The sequence below is a fragment of the Anguilla rostrata genome, chromosome 6 (genome assembly GCF_018555375.3).
Source record: "Anguilla rostrata isolate EN2019 chromosome 6, ASM1855537v3, whole genome shotgun sequence".
In the NCBI taxonomy this organism is placed as follows: domain Eukaryota; kingdom Metazoa; phylum Chordata; class Actinopteri; order Anguilliformes; family Anguillidae; genus Anguilla; species Anguilla rostrata.
The window spans coordinates 1,502,258-1,521,457 of record NC_057938.1 but is presented as its reverse complement, the minus strand read 5'-3'; the positions used below and the strand labels follow the sequence as shown (position 1 = coordinate 1,521,457).

Here is a 19,200-nt window from a genome sequence, read left to right as displayed (position 1 = left end):
AAACCACGGCGTGTCTACTGTACTGATGCACTTATTAAAAGTCAGGGTCAAACCAGGTTCAGCTTCCAAAATGCTGCAACACGCGGGCTCAGGTCAGACTCAGGCTGAATAGAATGTGGCTTCATGGAGGGTCAGGCTGAAGTTTTTGGGCCCGTTTCCAGCTCTATTCTGAGAGTGAGGGAAATGTCTGTGGTCATACTCACTCTGAGGCTGTGCTGAGGTGTTGTTGAAGCCCTAGCTCTACCAGGTGTGTGGAGTGAGAGAGCACTGGGGCTCCTGTCTCACCTTCTACTCTCAGCAGTGGGGCGGTTTGGGTTTATGTAATTAAGAGTACTACTGAGACAGACAACATAATAAACTGAAGTGCTTACAAACAGAATAAGGCTTAAACTGTCTGCAAATCATCACCTGAAATGTCCATATACGCAGCTGTGTGATGGAGCTAAAATCCTACACCAAACTGCTGCAACTTCTGCTGCAATACTGTCAAGGTCTGCGAAAGAAATCAGCAGTGTCCATTTGCTGGGGTGCAAGAAATAGGGAAAACCGTTTCAACACAATCGTGCCATCGTGCGAGGAAGGCGTGATTTGTCTTGATTTAAACCAGTTAGGACGTAGCTTTTTCCACCCCAATGCTAAAATTTACATTGACAAGTGAGCCGCGTTAAGAAGTGGCTTTCTGTGTATTGTTTCTGGTAAAAGTTAATTTTTTCTTCTTTGTATGATTTGTATGGTATTTGCTCGGCCAAAGATACAAAAGTACAAGAGGCGTCAACTGTCCAGCGCAGCAGCAAACGTTTCAGTCATGTGCTTTCATCAGTGCTCTAGACCACCTGTTCTAAAGCACAACTCTCTCTTTGCTTGAGTCAGGATATTATAAAGAGGAATGGATTGTGTACGCAAACTCTGGATCTTTGAATCAGGTTTCTAAGGGAGGGCGTGTGCTTGCCATTAGCTGAAAAATTAGATTCCATTTGGATTAACCTGTCAGAGAGCTGACTGAACCAGTAAGAACCGGGCTGGTGTAAAACTGCTGGCAGATCAGCCAATCAAACCTCAGTGGTACAATGCTGCCCGCTGCAGGAAGTGCTGTCTCTGACAATCTGGTGTGTCTAACAGGAAGAAGGAAGTATAGTTTCTCACAGGTGGAAGCTTTAGTTAAATCAGGGACCTTTTACTACGATTTCAATCTATATTTTTCAGAAATACAATATTTTCTGATGACATAGACAGAGAAAAAATACCAAGACAAAGAGAGATTTGAGTCTAATTTCAAAGACAGTACTTAGCTGCAGTTTCTTGTGACAGCAGTAAGTAAAAGTGAAACTAAACTACAGATTCATCAGAAGTCATTACTGAGCTCAGAACAGACCGAGACAGAATGGCGTCTGGATTTTCTCTCCTGGAAGAAGAGCTCTCCTGTCCAGTGTGCTCTGAAATCTTCAGGGATCCTGTTCTCCTGAGTTGCAGTCACAGCTTCTGTAAGGCCTGTCTGCAGCAGTACTGGGAACAGAAGGGATCTCGGGAGTGCCCAGGTTGCAGGAGAAGATCTTCTATGGATAACCCTCCCATTAGTTTATCTCTGAGGAATGCCTGTGAGGCGTTCTTAAAGGAAAGAAGTCAGAGAGCTAAAGCAGGATCTGAAGTGCTCTGCAGTCTGCACAGTGAGAAACTCAAACTCTTCTGTTTGGTGGATCAAATACCCGTCTGTGTGATCTGCCAAACTTCAAGAAAACATGAAAACCACAAACTGCTACCAGTTCAGGAGGCTGCAGAAGAGTATAAGGTAACTGTTTTTTTTTAAAGAGAATTTAGGCTTTTAACATTTGATTTTTCTTTGCTTGTAAACAGAATTAATTTGCTTGTAAATTATTGGCGATTTAAAAGTTTGGCTTGTTGTGCTGTCGTCTATTGAAAACTTGGTGAAGCTTATCAAACAGCTGAAATGAACACATAAAAAACGTTTTGTGTCAGAAATATAATTAATATTGAATTAATAATTATTTTGAATTACTAAAGAAGAAGTTACTGTATTTCCAAAGTGTTATAATGATCCAAAAAGCAGCCATTTTAGTTATCAGGCCGTGTCACATGACTGACAGAGAGACAGGAGGGAGGGGCAGGAGTGTGGAGACATTCTTAGAGCTGTGCTAGGGAGCAGTGCTCAGTAGGGGACAGTAGGGGTCAAAGTTCATGCCTCAGATATATGTATCTGACACAGTGTGGCCTTAGAGGGCATATCACTGTTAATGTGTCAAATGTAACTCTAAAAATACAGTACATTAAACTTATTCATTTTAAAACTATTGCAATGAAATTTTGCCAATAAGAGCCGAACATGAGTGTTTCAATTCTCTACTGTCATACCCGTTTACATGGCATGACCTGTCACATAGGCAATGGATTAAAAAACCTGTTTACCTGGCATGAGCTGTCACAGAGGCAATGCACTGAAATACCTGTTTACCTGTTATGACCTGTCACAGAGGCAATGCACTGAAATGTGTCTCAGTGAACACATTACATTTACACAAGCTATGACCTCTATGAGTCTCTATTCTGGCTCCCCTCTGTCTGAACAGGGGCTCTTGTGCTGTCTGTGTAGGCAGTGAAGTTTACTGTATGACTGTATCGTTTGTAAAGAGTGTAATTTCTTTCCAGGAGAAACTCAGGACTGCACTGGCTCCACTGCAAGAGAAGCTAAAAGCCTATAATGCAGTGAAACTAGTCTGTGATCAAACAGCAGAGCACATCAAGGTACTGTACTGATGCCTTTAAATCACAGTGTTGAAAATGCAGCTTGTGATTGTGCTGAAATGATGGTGAATAATGTTTATTCCAGAGCCAGGCCCAGCACACAGAGAGACAGATAAAGATGGAGTTTGAGAAACTTCAGCAGTTCCTAAAAGATGAAGAGGCAGCCAGGATCACTGCACTGAGGGAGGAAGAGGAGCAGAAGAGTCAGATGATGAAGGAGAATATTGAGAAGATGACAGAAGAGATATCATTACTTTCAGAACAAATCAGAGCCATAGAACAGGAGCTGGGAGCTGAAGACGTCTCATTCCTACAGGTAAATCCTGTGTCATAATCACACATAAAACATATTTATCAATATACTCAAACAGGAATATATTACATTGATACAATTTTAATTTTCTGAGTATTGTTATAAAATCAACTTTTATTCATTATTTCAGAGTTACAAAGACATGGAGAAACGGTATGTAAACTCCAGCCTTTCTCTCTATTCAATCTTTTAATCTCCTCTTCCTTTCTCTCTGCAGTTTAAATATGAGGGGTAGTTTACAAGTACTGCAGCATTTCAGCAATGATGAGTAAAATGGGACCAGATGGAAAAAAAGTTACATTCATACCTAAATTAGTTATCATATTAGATTACAAAATTATTACATTTATGTTATGTTAATTATAAATACATCATTATAATTATTATAAGGGCAGCACGGTGGTGCAGCGAGTAGCACTGCCGCCTCACAGCAAGAAGGTCATGGGTTTGAATCTCGGCCCTTCTGTTCTCCCAGTGTCCGTGTGGGTTTTGGACTCTAAATTGCCCATAGGTGTGAGTGTGTGAGTGAATGGTGTGTGTGCCCTGTGATTGATTGGCGGCCTGTCCAGGATGTATTCCTGCCTCTCGGCCAATGCACGCTGGGATAGGCTCCAGCACCCCCCGCGACCCTGCTCAGGACAAGCCGGTATAGATAATGGTCGGATGGGTAATTCTTATAACATTACAATCATTATACAGATCATAGGTAATCAATGATAGAATATAAATCTCCCCCACCATGCTCCTGTTAGTGTGTGTCCCTCAGTGGCGTCGGGCTGCTTCATATCTGGCAGCCAGTGGGGCTGTGTGGCAGAACGCTGGGAGGGATGGAGCCATTTTCTTATAGAATGAAGATCTGATGTTGCTGCTGATGATCTTCTATCATAATGAAGCCACACCCACAGCACAAGTGACTCCTGAATATTATTGCAGAGCCCAGTGCACACTGGGGGATCCAGAGAAGGTCTCAGGAGCGCTGATTGATGTGGCCAAGCACCTGGGCAATCTGAAGTACAGAGTGTGGGAGAAGATGCTGGGGACTGTTCAATACAGTGAGTACTGGGGACAGGGAGCTGAACATTGTCACTGTACAGGGGGAATCTTCAGCATCCTTTCCACAAGCTGATGAAGCCAGTCAGATTCATATTGGTCCTGTCTATGTAAGAGCCCTGGAGTGAAGAGGCTGAGCACCAGTCCTTAATCTCACTGATGCTCATAATAAAATGCTGCATTAAGAGTGATACTGTATTTTAGGCGAAGAACAGGCTTGGCACCCTCTTACAATGATTATGCAACATGGAAGTTATTAATATATTATTAGCTTTTAGTTCTGGTGCTTCTCACCCACATGTGTCTCAGACTATAATGGTAGTTTTTTAAAACCCAGTTTATATCATTATGAGCCCATTGTTTTTATTGGTTTTCCTTTGTGCAGATCAGTGGTGACGTCTCATTCTCTGTCCCTTCAGCTCCTGTGACTCTGGACCCAAACACAGCAGATCCCAAACTCTTACTGTCTGAGGATCTGACCAGCGTGGAACTCAGTGATGAGAGACAGCAGGTTCCTGATAATCCAGAGAGATTTGATGTGGGGTGGTGTGGGCTGGGCTCTGAGGGATTCAGCTCAGGGAGACACTGCTGGGATGTAGAAGTGGGGGGTGATGACTGGGTGGTGGGTGTGGCTAAAGAGTCCATCAGCAGGAAAGGGTCTATGAATTGGAGCCCAGCAGGAGGAGTGTGGGGTATATGGCTGCTCAATGGGAAATACAAAGCCCTGACCTCCCCACGTACAGCCCTCACTGTGCAGAGGAAACTCCAGAGGGTCAGAGTGCAGCTGGACTGGTACAGGGGGGAGGTGTCATTCTCTGACCCCAGGGACAACACTCCTCTCTACACTTTCAAACACTCCTTCACTGAGAGAGTCTTTCCATTTTTCCATCCTGGTTCTCTGCAGATCTGTCCACTGAAGGTATCTGTAAGAGTGGAATAGTGCTGTGGTTGATGGGCAAGGATCAGGTGAACAGACTGCTTCTTTCACTGTGACAAGATTAATGAGTATATTTGCAGATAAAAATATATTTTGCAATGTTTTATTTAATTGTTTAAAAAATAAAGATCCATGTCTGCAGCAGTTCATGATGAATGTCCCTTTGTAACCTCATGATGTCAATGTTGGAATTGGTTTATGTGTACTTAGTTGAGGTGTAATAAATGCACCAGTGAAATCACTCCAGAATGCTTCTCTTTTTCTGACCCATCACCAGTGTGTCTCCCAGGTGTGTGATGAGGTAAGTCTTTCTCTCCAGTGTACTATGAACACAGACAGAGACCGATAAAGCTGGTTCACATGTGCAAGGCCTGTCGCTTGCCTGTACTTGTGGATATTTGGGACAATCCTCACTGTATTGATTGGCGGCCTGTCCAGAGTGTATTCTAGCCTTTCACCCAATGCACACCGGGATAGGCTCCACGCTGGGCCTTTCTGTGTGGAGTTTGCATGTTTTCCCCGTGTCCGCATGGGTTTCCTCCCACAGTCCAAACACATGCAGGTAGGCTAACTAGGTACTCTAAATTGTCCCCAGGTGTGAATGGTGTGTGTGCCCTGCAACAGATTGGCAGCCTATCCAGGGTTCATTCCTGCCTCTCGCCCAATGCATGCTGGGATAGTCTCCAGCACCTCCCACGACCCTGCCCAGAATATGTGGGTATAGATAATGAATGAATGCCATGAACCGGAATCAGTGGAACGTGTATTATTTATTATGTAAAACATACAACGAAGAAACAAATAGTTTATTTATATAATTCATTAATGGAAAACACTGTATATCATTGGACAGTCTTCTAGGACGGTCATCAAACAAAATATTCATGAAGGTAACATAAAGTAAACTGGTTTAGTCAAAAGAATTACATTTTTCTGCCAAACCTACTGCTCCACACTCCTGTCCAGGTGGTGGCGGTAATTCACTTAAAACGGGCCATACGATTGCCATTAAACCACAGAAGAAGACTAAGTTTCCCATGAGGCAATGGGAAACGCTCGCTATAAAGTCAGCAGCCCCACCTCTGGCGTTCTTCTTTGGCGGCATGGGGTTGTTAGTAGGTAGGTCTGGTTTGCGCTCATGCTTTGCACTACTAATTTATTTGAGTTAATTGTTAAGGGGGGGGAAGAGAAGAGAAAGAACAGTATTTGAGATTATGTGAAAATGCCTGGTTTAAGGCTATCCAACTTTATTCTGATTTATATAGCAAGCAAACCAATTGTAGGCTACACCACGTGTGCCGTATGGGCGATTAGCTGGATAAGCTAATATAGTTTAATTGGAGATTTTTTTCAAAGCATTTTTTAGTTTAGCTAGAGGGTTATCGTTGTGACTGTGCTTTCTAATTTACTGTTTCAGGACGTGTGAATAGGAGTTGGCATGTCTTGAATGGCACTTGGTTAACCTTCTGGGCCTTTCTGTTTTTAGTGTACGCTTTCGATGGACTCTGAACTTTTGTGTGCGATGGTACATTTTTGGTATTTTCAGAAGCATTTTGATGACGACCTGGTTTTATAACGTCTAGTATCTGCATTCAGGATCTCGTGGTCTTGTAACACGAAGGCGCGCTTAGGCCGCTTTTGAGTGGTTTTGTGCAGCGACGTTACGTTCGCAGAGGCTGTGCAATCAATGCGAAATCAACTTTATCGCAGTTGCAAACGAACGTTAACCATTAGCTATGCCTGTACTACTTTCCTTGAGCGCAGAGGTATCCGGTTGCTGGTACCGATAGGGAATGGTTCCAACCGAAATTAAACCGAAACGTTAAACGTGATTATTATTTTATAAAGTCGTGAAGTACATAGCGGGTAATTGTACACAGGGTTTTGGAGTTACGCAACATGCATTTTATTGCTGTAGACTAACGTTAGACCAGGAACTCCTAAAGCCGCAGTACCCATTGTTGTAAAGCCTATAGACTACTTGCGCCATTTTGAATGATGAAAAATGTGTTGGTAGGGACATCTGAGTGATAATGATGAAACGCCAACCATTCTGACGTCGCATGGCGCAAGCTAGCAACTGACCGTATGCCGAAATGACGCTCGCTTTCACGTGTCAGTTTACATATTTCAAGTTGAGCATGCACTTGTTTGGAAATCGGACGTTATTTGTCGACTGCAACTCAACTTGATTATAACGAACGTCCACTTTGCCTATTTCCTTCAGATGTGGAGTGTATATGGTCTGCAACTATGGCAATTGCTCAGCCACGTGACTTGCCGTGGGTGTGCTGGTCAGATTGTCGGCCAGGAATCCACTGCAGTTGTCTGAATGGGGTGAGTTTCCCGCTCATTTTTCACCATGTTTAATCTCGAGCAAGGCCGATGATGCATGTTAATATAAGAGTAGTGGACAGAACTTTTTCTGACGACTTCTGACACTGAGGCCTGGAGTTACTTTGAATCAGTTTGGCCGATTGGTGCAGTGTGAAACGCCCTAAAATGCATTTGTCCCTTACAGTGCAACTGAGATGCTGCTGTTGAAGATGTCAAAGGTAGGCCCCACTCAGGATTCTTGCCATTTCTGATCGTAGGCCTTTTTATTGTCCAAATTTGGGCCAGTCACAGATCAATCTGCTGTCAACATGCTCTTATGCACTCTGTTATACACCACACGTTCTGTGCCACGATGATGACTCCTATTTGCTACTCTTGACTAGCAAGAATGATGAGAGATGCAACCACCATAACTCAATCTGAGGCATGGAGCCTACCAGGCTCAGTTGTGCTTGGTCTGAACCACGACTACAACTGTTCCCCCTCTGTCTGCAGGTGAATCAACTCAGTGGGCTGCAGCACCCAAAGGTAAATATCTTCTGTGTGTGGCTGGCTGTGTGATTTATGAACATGGTTATACTTGTTCAGATTGTGGAACTGATTATAAATCTGGGCTGCCCAGGCCCTCTTCCTGGAGGTCTACCGTCCTGTAGGCTTTCATTTTAACCATAATTTGGCACACCTGATTCTACCAATTAGCAGCAGATCTCTAGCTGTGTGAATGGTGTGCTTTGTTGGTGTTAATGAACCTACAGGATGGTAGATCTCCTGGGGCAGGGTTGGGCAGGCCTGTTTAATAACGCTCACGATAATGTGGCTGTGCCTGCTGATCCTGAAGTAAAATGGTGTCCTGCGTCATGTGACTGCACTGAATTTCCTGCACTGTCGAGGATGATTGTTAAATACAATGGGAATCTCTCTGAATACTCCTGAAAAGACAAACCTTTTACCTGAGACAGTGCTCTGCCCCATTGAGGGGGGAGTGGTGGTGTTTGGGGTGGGGGGTATGGTCAGCCTCTGACTTCCTGTCTCTCCTGCTGTGCAGCTCCGCCCAGCCCGATGAGCAGCCAATGAGGCGGCAAGCGCAACTGCGCCATGATTGGTGAGTTTCTCGGGCCTGGTCAGTGTAGCGGTATGGTGTGGAAAAGGGCGCAGATCCAATGATGACCGCATAGTTCAGCAGACTAACCGTGACGAACAAACAGCATTGTCTTTCGCTCCTAGCTGATGGATCGGCCACGGTGGCTGCCTGTTCGCAGGCCATCGCGTAACCGTGGTAACGCTGTTTCTTTACCTTGCAGGCGGGAGGAGCACGGCTGGCTGTGAACCTCGAAGGTAAGTGTGGTGTGTGGAATTCCTTAGTATGATGGTGGCCCCCCAAATAAAGGTGACACTGCAGCCATCTTGGAAAGACTTGGTCTCAAGTGATGTATTTTGTGAATCAGGTCTCTGATCTTGTTGAGGATTCTTTCTTTTCTGATTGAGATCGAGTCGCTGCTGCATGTAAGCTGACGCGCTGTGACTGTACCAAACCACCTGTGCTCTTCCCTCAGGTGGAGCCCCCTGGTGGCTGGAGGTCATGACTCATTACTGCCGTTCTCTCTGGTAAGCTCTTTGCTGTTACAGGGCTGCTATTGTAATGGTCAGTGAGGCACTGGGTTTGTTTAACCAGGGTGACCAGCAACGTTCTGCATAACCGGTGATGAAAAGATTCTGCCAAATGAGACTGCTGATTATAAACCTTTACCGTTCCATAATTTCTGAGGTTACGCTGCGACTCTGCCCTGGCTGCTGGTCTCGGGCTCGCATGTGTTCTAATCTCATTGTTCTTCCCATTGCAGCCGATCAGGGACCCTGGAGGGTGTGCCCAGAGCAAGGTCAGTAAAGCAGACTGTTCTGATTGGCTGGGTGAAGTTGACATCACAAAGCATTAGTGACTGTCAGAGTAGGATGACCGGGTTAGCTGGATAACTGCCTTGAACCAGCTCTTTACCCATGTCCATGTTCTGGATTTGGAGGTTTCTGGTGCTTGCTTGGGAGTTACCCAGCCAACTGCAGTCCTACTCTGATCAGAGTCCGAGTGAATCTGTACTTGAGCTCGACTGAACCCTGTTTGGTTAACCTTACCCTTCACACAGTATCCCCCTAGTCTTAAGTGCTCAACTTAATTGACTTTCTAGTCCAGTGGTCTCCAACCCTGGTCCTGGAGTGCTACAGGGTCTGCTGATTTTCATAGTGACTCTGCACTTGACTAATCAACTGCTCCAATTGATTCATGAACTCAACTCACCTGGTGTCTTGGGTCTCAATCGGGTGCTGATTTTAAGGTGAAAACAAACCAGCAGACCATGTAGCTCTCCAGGACCAGGGTTGGAGTCCACTGGTCAAACCTTAAAATGGCTTCTGACTAAAGTTCAGTGCCACCTGCAGTTAAAATGGCTGCTTCACACCCACTGGGTTAAATGTTGGAATGCTGGAATTCAGGGTCCAGCATGATGCAGGTCTGCCCAATTCCTGGACCAGAATGCTTTGCCTGTGGGCTTGAGCCATTTGGGTGGACTCTGTTCAGGATGGTTTGCGCTTTGTGATGCCGAGTTCTAAGCCAGTCTGTTAATGCCAGGTCGAGCAGTCCCTGGCCACGTTTCTGCGCAAATGATGATCTTACTCTTGAACTCTCTCACTGAGCAGTTGATGACAGTTAAGAATTCTGATCTTGTGCGGTTCAGGACGTGTTCGTTTGTGCGCTCTTGTCTTGGCTAATTTGAATTCCCGTTCCCTTTCAGGTCTGGAGTCGCCTGTTTGACTACGAGGGGACCAGAGTCGGCCCTTATTGTGCCAGTCCATCCTGCACACTGTCAGTTGCATTCATGAAGTGAATAAACTCCATTTTTAAATGCCTTGGGTGTTTGTTCTGATTTGTCATTCACTGAGATGGGCTCTGCCTCCTGTTGGCATTTCTATTCACTGGCTTGTTTGGGAAGTGATTGAATTTACTTGAGCACTGATGCTGCAGTTCTGCAGTCAGGCATGCTGTTAATTGGGTGGGTAGGTTTCTGGTAACCTGTGGTCAGCTGCCTTTAAGCAGCCATTGATCAAATTGAGCACAAATGGACAGGAGTTGGTTACCCTGAAATGGACACAGCTGTTGTAGAACACCTCCGGTTTAAGAGCTGAACACGGCTATGGTATCTGCTGTGCTGATTAAATTCTAGTTTATAATTGTTTTTAGCTGGGATGGTTGACTGCAGTCTGATCTGAACTTGAACTGTCACAGTGCTCAACTGAGGCTCATTTTTAATTGCTCTTCATTTAGTGTCTAAAATGCCTGCTGCCTCAGTCGCACCTGAAACTTGATCGGTTTGTTTTAAATTCAGTCCTAAAGATTTGGTGTCCTAAATGGAGCTGGAAGTGCAGTGGACTTGCGTTTGAGATGCAAGGCAGTTGCAGGCGTTCCCTTCTGCTTCTCGGTCCCTGTTCTACAGTTCTGGGAGTTGTCTTCCCCTCCTGGGGGGGCTGGTGGTAATGTCCCCCATTTTTGCTGGTTTGTTCCTACCCCAGTTTCAATTAAGAATTTTAATGAGCTCTTCTAACTTGGCACACACACCCATTCCTGGCATATGAATAAAATTCCTGGGTTCATATTGTGCTATTAACTATTACATAAAGATGGGTAACTTTAAAGACTGAAGATAGGTTTAATTTTTTTCTTAATGAAAAGTGCAGGTTTGGCTTGTCATTTTCCTGTCATGTCACCTATCAATTAGTGGTTTATTTTCCTGGTTAGTTATTGGTTTTAGTGGGCAAATGTTCACAGTCTAATTTTATTGGTTAAATGTACCCTCTTGTGTAATCTTTTGCATTATAGCACAGTGTCAATGTGGGAATTTTCTGTGGCATGCATAGCTATTTCTGACAATGTGGCTTTAGAGGGTAAATGCTCCCTCTAAGTATGCAAGCGTGTTGAAATTCTGGGATTGCAATTGTGTTTGGAATAAAAACCAGCATATGCAGGGGTCCCCCAGGACTGAGTTTGGGGAACCCTGACTGCACAGCCATGACCTGCATAGGCTGATTATCGGTGATTTGCTGGACTGGTGGAGTTTGCTGGAAGTGTCCAATCTAATCCAGTCCAATACAGCAAGGTGACTCATCTTATGTTTGAGTGCCATGGATTTTTTTTTTCTCCTAATGTAATTGGGTTTTATGATCCTTGAAGAAACTTTTTCCTACAATTGCAGTCCTATAGCGTTTTTTTCTCTAGGTGCCTGACTTCTGTGATTAGATGGGGCGATCTCGCTCTACAATGCATTTTTACAGATTCTTTTTATTAAAGAGCAACTTGTATCAATTTTATTTTGATCCATTTTCAACGTGGTGATACTGCACAATGATTCTACTCCTAACTCTAGTGTTGAATAGTAATTGAATCTATTTAATGACCACTCGCCCATTTTAGCCAGTTGTCCTAAGAGCGGCGCTTGAAAACTACACCGAGCTTTTTGCAACGATCGCTGTGTTTTTTTTTTTTTTTTTTAAGGGGACATGCATAAGAACTTGCCAGTCATCTGGGGCTTTATTTTGATTGTGTATTTATTTCTTTTGATTATTCATTTAATTTCATTTTCGGACGTGTCAGTTTTCGGGGTACAGATACGCAGCGCTCTGGGCAATCAGACGTGGGATGGTGAAGTACGTGACCGTTCAATGCGTGGTCAGCGCGGATTGGATAAAATTGCACAACCCGGATTCTGCTGATCATTTCATTGGTTGAGGCATCGTAGCCCCGCCTAATGGCGCCACTGGCCAATGAAACTTGGACATCTGTAGTAAGCGGAGAGGAGATTTCTCTTTGCCAATGTCAGTGGTCACCGGTACATGTAATGCGACCGGGTTTGCACAACTATAGCGTGTTATTTTAGAATTTATTTATATTGATATAACATCTCAAAACAAACAATATAATCGTTGTAAGACACTGAAGTATACGCTGCTGTAGCTAAATACGTAGCTATATTTGGCGCAATCATGAGGACGATATTGGTGCTGGCATCATTGGTTGCGCTGGTATGTGCAGAATCTACAGTGTATTTCAGGGAGCAGTTCGAAGACGGGGGTAAGCTCAATTTCTCTGCAGCCCAGCTGTAGGTTTCCATAAATAAAAATTCTAACGTTATTATACAATAATATTAGTCTGGCTACTGTTACAAGTATTTGCATGCAAGCCGGTAGAGTGGTGCGTAAGAACAGGAGTACAATCTAACGTTAGCTAATTGTATACTGTACATAATAGCCAGCTAGCAGGGTAGCTAGCTCTATATAACACTATACGTTTGTAATTCGAGCATGCATATTTAGGCAGCTAGATTTCTAACCAGGTAATTACCCTCGCATGAGTGCGAAATAAAGTAGCCTACATGCATGGCCCAATTAAATTGAATTTCTAAACAATTTGCTAACCAATGTTGCGGAGGCAGCAAGGTACATCCTAATTTGGTGGCTAGTAATGGCTGTCTAGCTAGTTCTCTAGGTTGGTGGACATTGTTAGACCTATCATTTGGCTAACTGTCTGTCCCTGTACCATAGGGGGACGTTGTTGCTGGCTAGTGGTATTTGATGAGTAGTTCAGGAAATGCCCCTTGATGTGACTAGCAAGTTAAAATCTGCAACACAGTTGCTACAGTTGCAGATGCTAGCTGGTGGTACAGTTGCTTATGCCCGGCTCAGTGAGTTAGCGATGATGCATTTACTCGCATCTCATATTAAGGTCTTTGCTGTGCACAGAACCTTTTTGGCAGTGATTGAAAGGTGAACGGCCTTTATATGTTTGCAGATGCGTGGGAGACCAGGTGGCTGGAATCAAAGCACAAGTCGGACTATGGAAAGTTTGTTCTGTCAGCGGGGAAATTTTACGGAGATGCGGAAAAAGACAAAGGTAAAAAAAAATATATGCACATAAACGCAAAACTAATAAAATTCGATTGGGAGAAATGCGGGGAAAAACTGGTTGCAATATAACCAGTCCAGATCAAAGCTCAAAAATTATATTGTGGCTTATGTTAAATGTAGCAAAACCCAAAAGGGAGCGAGGCAAATTCGACTCTCCTGTCTCGGACACTGGTTCAAAGACCGCCGTCATCCGAGGCCAGAAAAATACAATATCGAACTTGGAATAAAATTGGCTTCTCTCAATCTTTCTCCCTTTGCCGAGTTACTTCTTTCGCTTCATCTCTCATTGTGCCCTTGTTTTCTCTCCGGTCTTTCTCCCGATCCTTCTGTCATGATCTCTTTAAATGATCCGTGCCTCTTCCTCCCTCCCAGGTCTTCAGACCAACCAGGACGCCCGTTTTTACTCTTCCTCGGCGCGGTTTGAGGCCTTCAGTAACGCGGGAAAGCCGCTGGTGGTGCAGTTCACCGTGAAGCACGAGCAGACCATCGACTGCGGCGGCGGCTACGTCAAGCTCTTCCCCTCCGACCTCAACCAGGAGGACATGCACGGGGATTCGCACTACAACATCATGTTCGGTAGGCGTGCGTAGCTACCTAGGCTGCTGCCGGAGGTGTCTTTCCCTCTTAAACTGATCAAGGTTGAGCTTCCAGGTCATGGGTGGCAGTGTAGTATGACTGCTAAGGAGCTGAGCTTATATCTTAAAGCTGAGGTTGTCAGCTAGGGCTGTACATCTTCTGGTTTCCATGCCAACTTCTGGCTTTAAATAGTTCATTAGCCCTAACATTTAAGCCATCTGAGATTTTAGGACATTTCTTGTATATGTGCATGAATGACAGCCAAAGACCGTTCTTGTGTCCCTATGTGAAAAGCTTTAATCTACGAGTGAAGCCGTGTTGGTGTGTACAGTACAGTTGGCTGATTTGCTCAGCGTAATTGGTGGAAACAAAAACCTTCTCATGCACCAGCCCTCTTGGACCAGTATTGTCCACCCCAGCCTTAAAGGTTGCAGGTTTGATTCCTGGCTAGGACTCTGCCATTGTGCCCCTCAGTAAGGTGTTTAACCTGCATTGCTTCAGTATATATCTAGCTGTATAATTGGATACTATGTATGTTGAAAATGCAAATGTTTGTGTAAGTTGCTTTGGCTAGCAGTGTCTCCTAAAATGGCAGTAATGTAACTCGTAAGCTTCATTAACGTTAACCGACCGATTGTTAATCGTCCCAGCAGGCGGCTGGGTGTGTGTTGGGCGGCTGTGGCAGTGTTGGATTTAAAAGGTTACCATGGTTGCCTCTTTGTTGCCGTGGCACTTTCGGCTGGGTGCGTGGCGCACGGACGTGCCGTCGAAGCCGTGGCCCGGGATGCACACCCCGGCGGCTGCAGCTCCCCACTCCGGAGCCTCGCAGAATCTTTTCTTTTTTTTTTTTTATTACCGTAGATTTATTGCTCTCTCACTTCTTCACTCCGCCAGGTCCTGATATCTGTGGCCCCGGAACCAAGAAGGTGCACGTGATCCTGAGTTACGCGGGGAAGAACCACCTGATCAACAAAGATATTCGATGCAAGGTGAGTCTCGCGCCAAAGGGCCCCGACCCAACCCAACCTCAGGCCCTTTGAAGGGCCCCTGACCCAACTGCAGGACTTTTGAAGGTCCCCTGCCCGAACCACAGGCCCTTTGAAAGACCTCTGACCCAACTGCAGGACTTTTGAAGGGCCCCTGACCCAACTGCAGGACTTTTGAAGGGCCCCTGCCCGAACCACAGGAGGAGGGGAGGGGGGGGGAGGTCAGCCACTGCTTTTCACACCGCCGATCCTGACTGGGGTGTTTTTTTCTTTTGTCTTCAGGATGACGAGTACAGTCACCTGTACACGCTGATCATCAACCCTGACAACACCTACGAGGTGAAGATCGACAACAAGAAGGTGGAGTCGGGGAGTCTGGAGGAGGACTGGGACATCCTGCCCCCCAAAAAGATCAAGGACCCCGACGCCAAGAAGCCTGAGGACTGGGACGAGCGGGAGAAGGTGGACGACCCCGATGACAAGAAGCCAGAGGCGAGTTTGAGCCCCCGCCCTTAACCTGTGCCCTTTACCTGTGCTCTTTACCTGTATCCCTTTACCTGTGCTCTTTACCTGTGCAGTATGTGAGTGTGATCCCCCTTACCTGTGCAGTGTGTCAGTGTGATCCCCCTTACCTGTGCAGTGTGTCAGTGTGATCCCCCTTACCTGTGCAGTGTGTCAGTGTGATCCCCCTTACCTGTGCAGTGTGTGAGTGTGATTCCCCCTTACCTGTGCAGTGTGTCAGCGTCGCCTTAAAATGGAGTCAGTGACACAGTGAGCGAGTGAATGGCTGAATGTCTGCGTGTGTCCCTCTGACAGGACTGGGACAAACCAGAGCACATCCCTGACCCTGACGCCAAGAAGCCGGAGGACTGGGACGATGAGATGGATGGAGAGTGGGAGCCCCCGGTGATCACAAACCCAGAATACAAGGTGGGGCTCGTGAGGTGGTGAAAGGGCATGTTGGGTAATGTAGTCCGTAGGCCACTGGCCTGGACTAGCTTAGTTCCTGTAGTGACCTGTGAACCCAGTTCTCCTCCTCACTTCAAATTTGAGTTGATCGACTGGATCTCGGACTGGACCGAAACTAGGCGAGCCACGCAGAGGCCGAACTAACCTGCAGTTCGGAGCAAGTTAACACAGCCGTTCTGCCCGTGTGTCCAAAAGGCTGAGAATTCAACAGCCATTTTGTTTTTTTTTTCTGTTTGTGTACTGTGGACTGTAAAGACTGAGTATTTCATCCGTATAAACTGAACGTAGCTTTACGTGTGTGTGTGTGTGTGTGTGTTTTACAGTGAATGATCTTGTTGTATTTGCATGTGCTTAACAGAGAGTTAAGGGGTTGTAAATGCAAAGCACATTCTGAGAACTCGCCTGTTCAACACAAACTGCAATGACAGGGTTTTGTAGTGCGGTAGTGGAATTATGGGTAGTGTAGTCTTTGCTGTGCTGCCTGCTTCAGTGCCGCCGAGCTCTACCCAGCCTGCTTAGCGACAGGCGATCAGACTCCTCACGGAATGTGTCCTCTCCCAGGGCGAATGGAAGCCCAGGCAGATCGACAACCCCAACTTCAAGGGGAAGTGGGTTCACCCCGAAATCGACAACCCCGAGTACAAGGCAGACTCGGAGATATACAAGTACGACGACATCGGAGTCATCGGCCTGGACCTGTGGCAGGTAGGGGGCAGTCCCTTTTACCCTTTGAAGTCAGTGTTCTAGAACTCCGTTGCTCTCAGTTACCAGCAGTGATTGTTACATCAGCATTAGAGTGTTCGGCTAAGAACATTCTGATCACATGTTCGTGATCTCACACCTTAGAGGGTTAACTCAGGTGGGGAACGCTATTCCTGGAGGGCTGGTGTGTTTGTGTGTGCGTGCTCGCGCGTGCGCGTGTGCACGAGTGTGTGTGCGTGCGTGCGTGCGTGCGTGCGTGCATGCGTATAGGTCTGTCTACCAATTAACCCGCCTCAATTAGCTGGTTAATGATTTTACAGCAGCAGTTAACCCATAATAGTAACATCATATGTTTGGACACAGGAAGTCGTACGCTGCCATTAGAATGCTGGGTCACATGATTGATTGGGCTGGTGAAATGATAAAGAGCAGAAGTTAGAATGAAATCCAGAAATGGATTTGGGCCTGAAGGAGTGGGAATAATAATAATAATAATAACAATAATTGGAGTGACTCTTGTCAGATTTTTTTGGGCATGTTTTAGACTTGTGTGTGTTCCTGAGCTTAAGAAATGTGATGGTGTCTCAGGTGAAGTCTGGCACCATCTTTGACAACTTCCTGATAACCAACGACCCAAAGCTTGCTGAGGAGGTGGGGAACGAGACCTGGGGCTTAACCAAGGTGAGTCACGGCATGAAAACAGCCGTCAGATTTAAACCGGACCTACAGAGACTCCGCCCCTAGACAACTGCCTGCCACATGTATGCTATAGACTCCGCCCCCTAGATAAACTGTCTGCTACATTTATCCCAGAGGCTCCACCCCTTATCTAAACTCCCTACTGGGTTTAAGCTACAGGCTCCGCCCTCTAGATAAAATGCCTGCTACAGTTGCATTCCTGTCTAAACTGCTTTGTGCTTTATGTGATGAAAGCAGTGTATGCAGTGATGATGATGTAATCGTGTTCAATAACCACTTTCTGCTGAAAGGACCCAGAGAAGAAAATGAAGGAAAGTCAGGAGGAAGAGGAGAGGAAGAAACGCGAGGAGGAAGATAAGGCCATGAAGGAAGAGACGAAGGACGAGGAGGAGGAAGACGAAGACGAGGATGAGGAAGAGAAGGAAGAAGAGGACGAAGAGGAGGAGGAGGAAGAGGAAGAAACGGACTCTAACCTGAAGGACGAGCTTTAAACGCAGACGGGGGAAAGAGGCGCCCTGTTTGTCCGTGGGCTATTGGGGGGGTGAGGGGGAGGGAGGGAGGGAGGGGGGGGGTTGAGGGAAGGTAACGGTCTGCACTGTAGGCTGATTTTACAGGCCAGGCTGGCCTTTACGCATTGGGAGCGTGCAGCTGACACACACACCTGAGTTGGCTGCATTTATTTTATTTCATTTATTTATTTTTGGTCCCCCATTAAATAAAAGTTTTTTTTTTTTAAATTGCCGTCGAGCCGACAAAAACAAAGCCCAGGTAAGCATGACTGAGCCGCCAGTGTCTGGGGTCAAAGGTCGGGGGTGGGGGGGGGGGGGGGCGGCGGGGCCTGAATTTCGGCGGGGGCCAGTCGACGTCTCTCATCGCTGTTCGTGGGGAAAGTCGCAGCGTTTCTCCCTGGTAGTGTCGTTTCTTTTTTTTTTTTTTTTTCTTGATTTTTCTTCCCTTTCTAGAGAGGGTTTAAATCTCGGGTGTAACCTCAGTCTGAATTATGTAGGGGTCGCCATGTAGTCCGTTTTTATTTAAAGCTCTGGCCTCGTCATCTTATACCTCACAGATCACTGTAGCAGTTCACACTACGGCCCTGCTGATCGTCTCCGTGGTGATCTCCCAGGATGCCCCGCGGTTCTGTAAAGCCACCCTTGCACCCCCGTTCCCCAGTTTTAAATTCAATGAAATGGAATTCCAGAGTAAAAAGATAATGGGAGGGGATGGGGGGTGGGGGGGGAAGATAATTTCCCCAGATCCATGTTGTGTCTGTTAGTCACCGCAGTTCCAGAACAGTGACTGTAGCAGGGGCTAGTGGAGACACCTGTGTTACCTGTAAGTCCAGGTAACACTTGATTTTCTTTGAGAATTTGGGGAGGGGTGAGGTCAAAGGTCACCCCCCTGCCTCACTGGTTACCTGAAAGCCCTGATCTGCCCGTACCCTCACCAACCCCCAGGCCTTTCACCCAAACAGGAAGTGGAGGCCTTTCACCCAAACAGGATGTGGACCGTGGCTGGAAGTGGTGTCCCATTTTGTCAGCGATCCTGAATGAGTGTGTAGATTGTTCGTTTTGTCTGTCCTGTTTGTCCTGTTCATAAACTTCTAATTCCAATGTGACTTTGCACTGCTGTACATTAAAATGGAGGCGTTTTCCAACCAGATTTAAGATGAGTGTTTTTGTTATTTTGTTTGTTTTATTTTTATTTTTTTTTCCCATCCCCAGACTTTTTTTATTTGTATTCGTTTTGATATTTTTTTGTATTTTGTATTGTTTTTGCGGGAATGGTGTGCCCGTTGCAGGACAGTAGGAACAGTAATATGAATAAAACTAACACTGGGGTACTCTCCTTGTTTTCGTTTTTAACTGGACTTGCGTGGAGTTGATATTTTCCCTGGTGCATGCTGGGATGGTGGTGTTGTGCTACATTCG

The 19,200-nt window shown here is 45.8% G+C and overlaps 2 protein-coding genes, 1 long non-coding RNA gene and 5 other non-coding genes across 8 annotated transcripts; all 8 read left to right on the top strand.

Annotated features, from left to right (window-relative positions):
* The first annotated feature begins 263 nt into the window (after positions 1-263).
* LOC135257833 (zinc-binding protein A33-like) lies at positions 264-5,298 on the top strand. The gene is made up of 6 exons (XM_064340997.1): positions 264-1,786; positions 2,662-2,757; positions 2,843-3,073; positions 3,201-3,223; positions 4,004-4,122; positions 4,540-5,298. The coding sequence occupies exons 1-6, from the start codon at positions 1,382-1,384 to the stop codon at positions 5,058-5,060; spliced, it is 1,395 nt and encodes a 464-aa protein (XP_064197067.1). The 5' UTR covers positions 264-1,381; the 3' UTR covers positions 5,061-5,298.
* A 1,743-nt stretch (positions 5,299-7,041) lies between these two features.
* LOC135258372 (small nucleolar RNA SNORD74) lies at positions 7,042-7,126 on the top strand. The gene has a single exon (XR_010330964.1). It is a non-coding gene; the product is annotated as a small nucleolar RNA SNORD74 (small nucleolar RNA).
* A 1,148-nt stretch (positions 7,127-8,274) lies between these two features.
* On the top strand, positions 8,275-8,355 carry LOC135258397 (small nucleolar RNA SNORD79). Its single transcript, XR_010330988.1, has one exon. It is a non-coding gene; the product is annotated as a small nucleolar RNA SNORD79 (small nucleolar RNA).
* Positions 8,356-8,546: 191 nt separating this feature from the next.
* Positions 8,547-8,630, top strand: LOC135258373 (small nucleolar RNA snR60/Z15/Z230/Z193/J17). The gene has a single exon (XR_010330965.1). It is a non-coding gene; the product is annotated as a small nucleolar RNA snR60/Z15/Z230/Z193/J17 (small nucleolar RNA).
* A 458-nt stretch (positions 8,631-9,088) lies between these two features.
* On the top strand, positions 9,089-9,162 carry LOC135258371 (small nucleolar RNA SNORD47). The gene has a single exon (XR_010330963.1). It is a non-coding gene; the product is annotated as a small nucleolar RNA SNORD47 (small nucleolar RNA).
* A 115-nt stretch (positions 9,163-9,277) lies between these two features.
* On the top strand, positions 9,278-10,194 carry LOC135257840 (uncharacterized). Its single transcript, XR_010330783.1, has 2 exons — positions 9,278-9,573; positions 9,771-10,194. It is a non-coding gene; the product is annotated as an uncharacterized LOC135257840 (long non-coding RNA).
* On the top strand, positions 10,042-10,112 carry LOC135258396 (small nucleolar RNA SNORD81). Its single transcript, XR_010330987.1, has one exon. It is a non-coding gene; the product is annotated as a small nucleolar RNA SNORD81 (small nucleolar RNA).
* Positions 10,195-12,231: 2,037 nt separating the features above from the next.
* Positions 12,232-19,134, top strand: LOC135257813 (calreticulin-like). The gene is made up of 9 exons (XM_064340969.1): positions 12,232-12,507; positions 13,225-13,326; positions 13,713-13,916; positions 14,811-14,905; positions 15,185-15,394; positions 15,719-15,832; positions 16,433-16,576; positions 17,162-17,254; positions 17,563-19,134. The coding sequence occupies exons 1-9, from the start codon at positions 12,420-12,422 to the stop codon at positions 17,761-17,763; spliced, it is 1,251 nt and encodes a 416-aa protein (XP_064197039.1). The 5' UTR covers positions 12,232-12,419; the 3' UTR covers positions 17,764-19,134.
* The last annotated feature ends 66 nt before the right edge of the window (positions 19,135-19,200 follow it).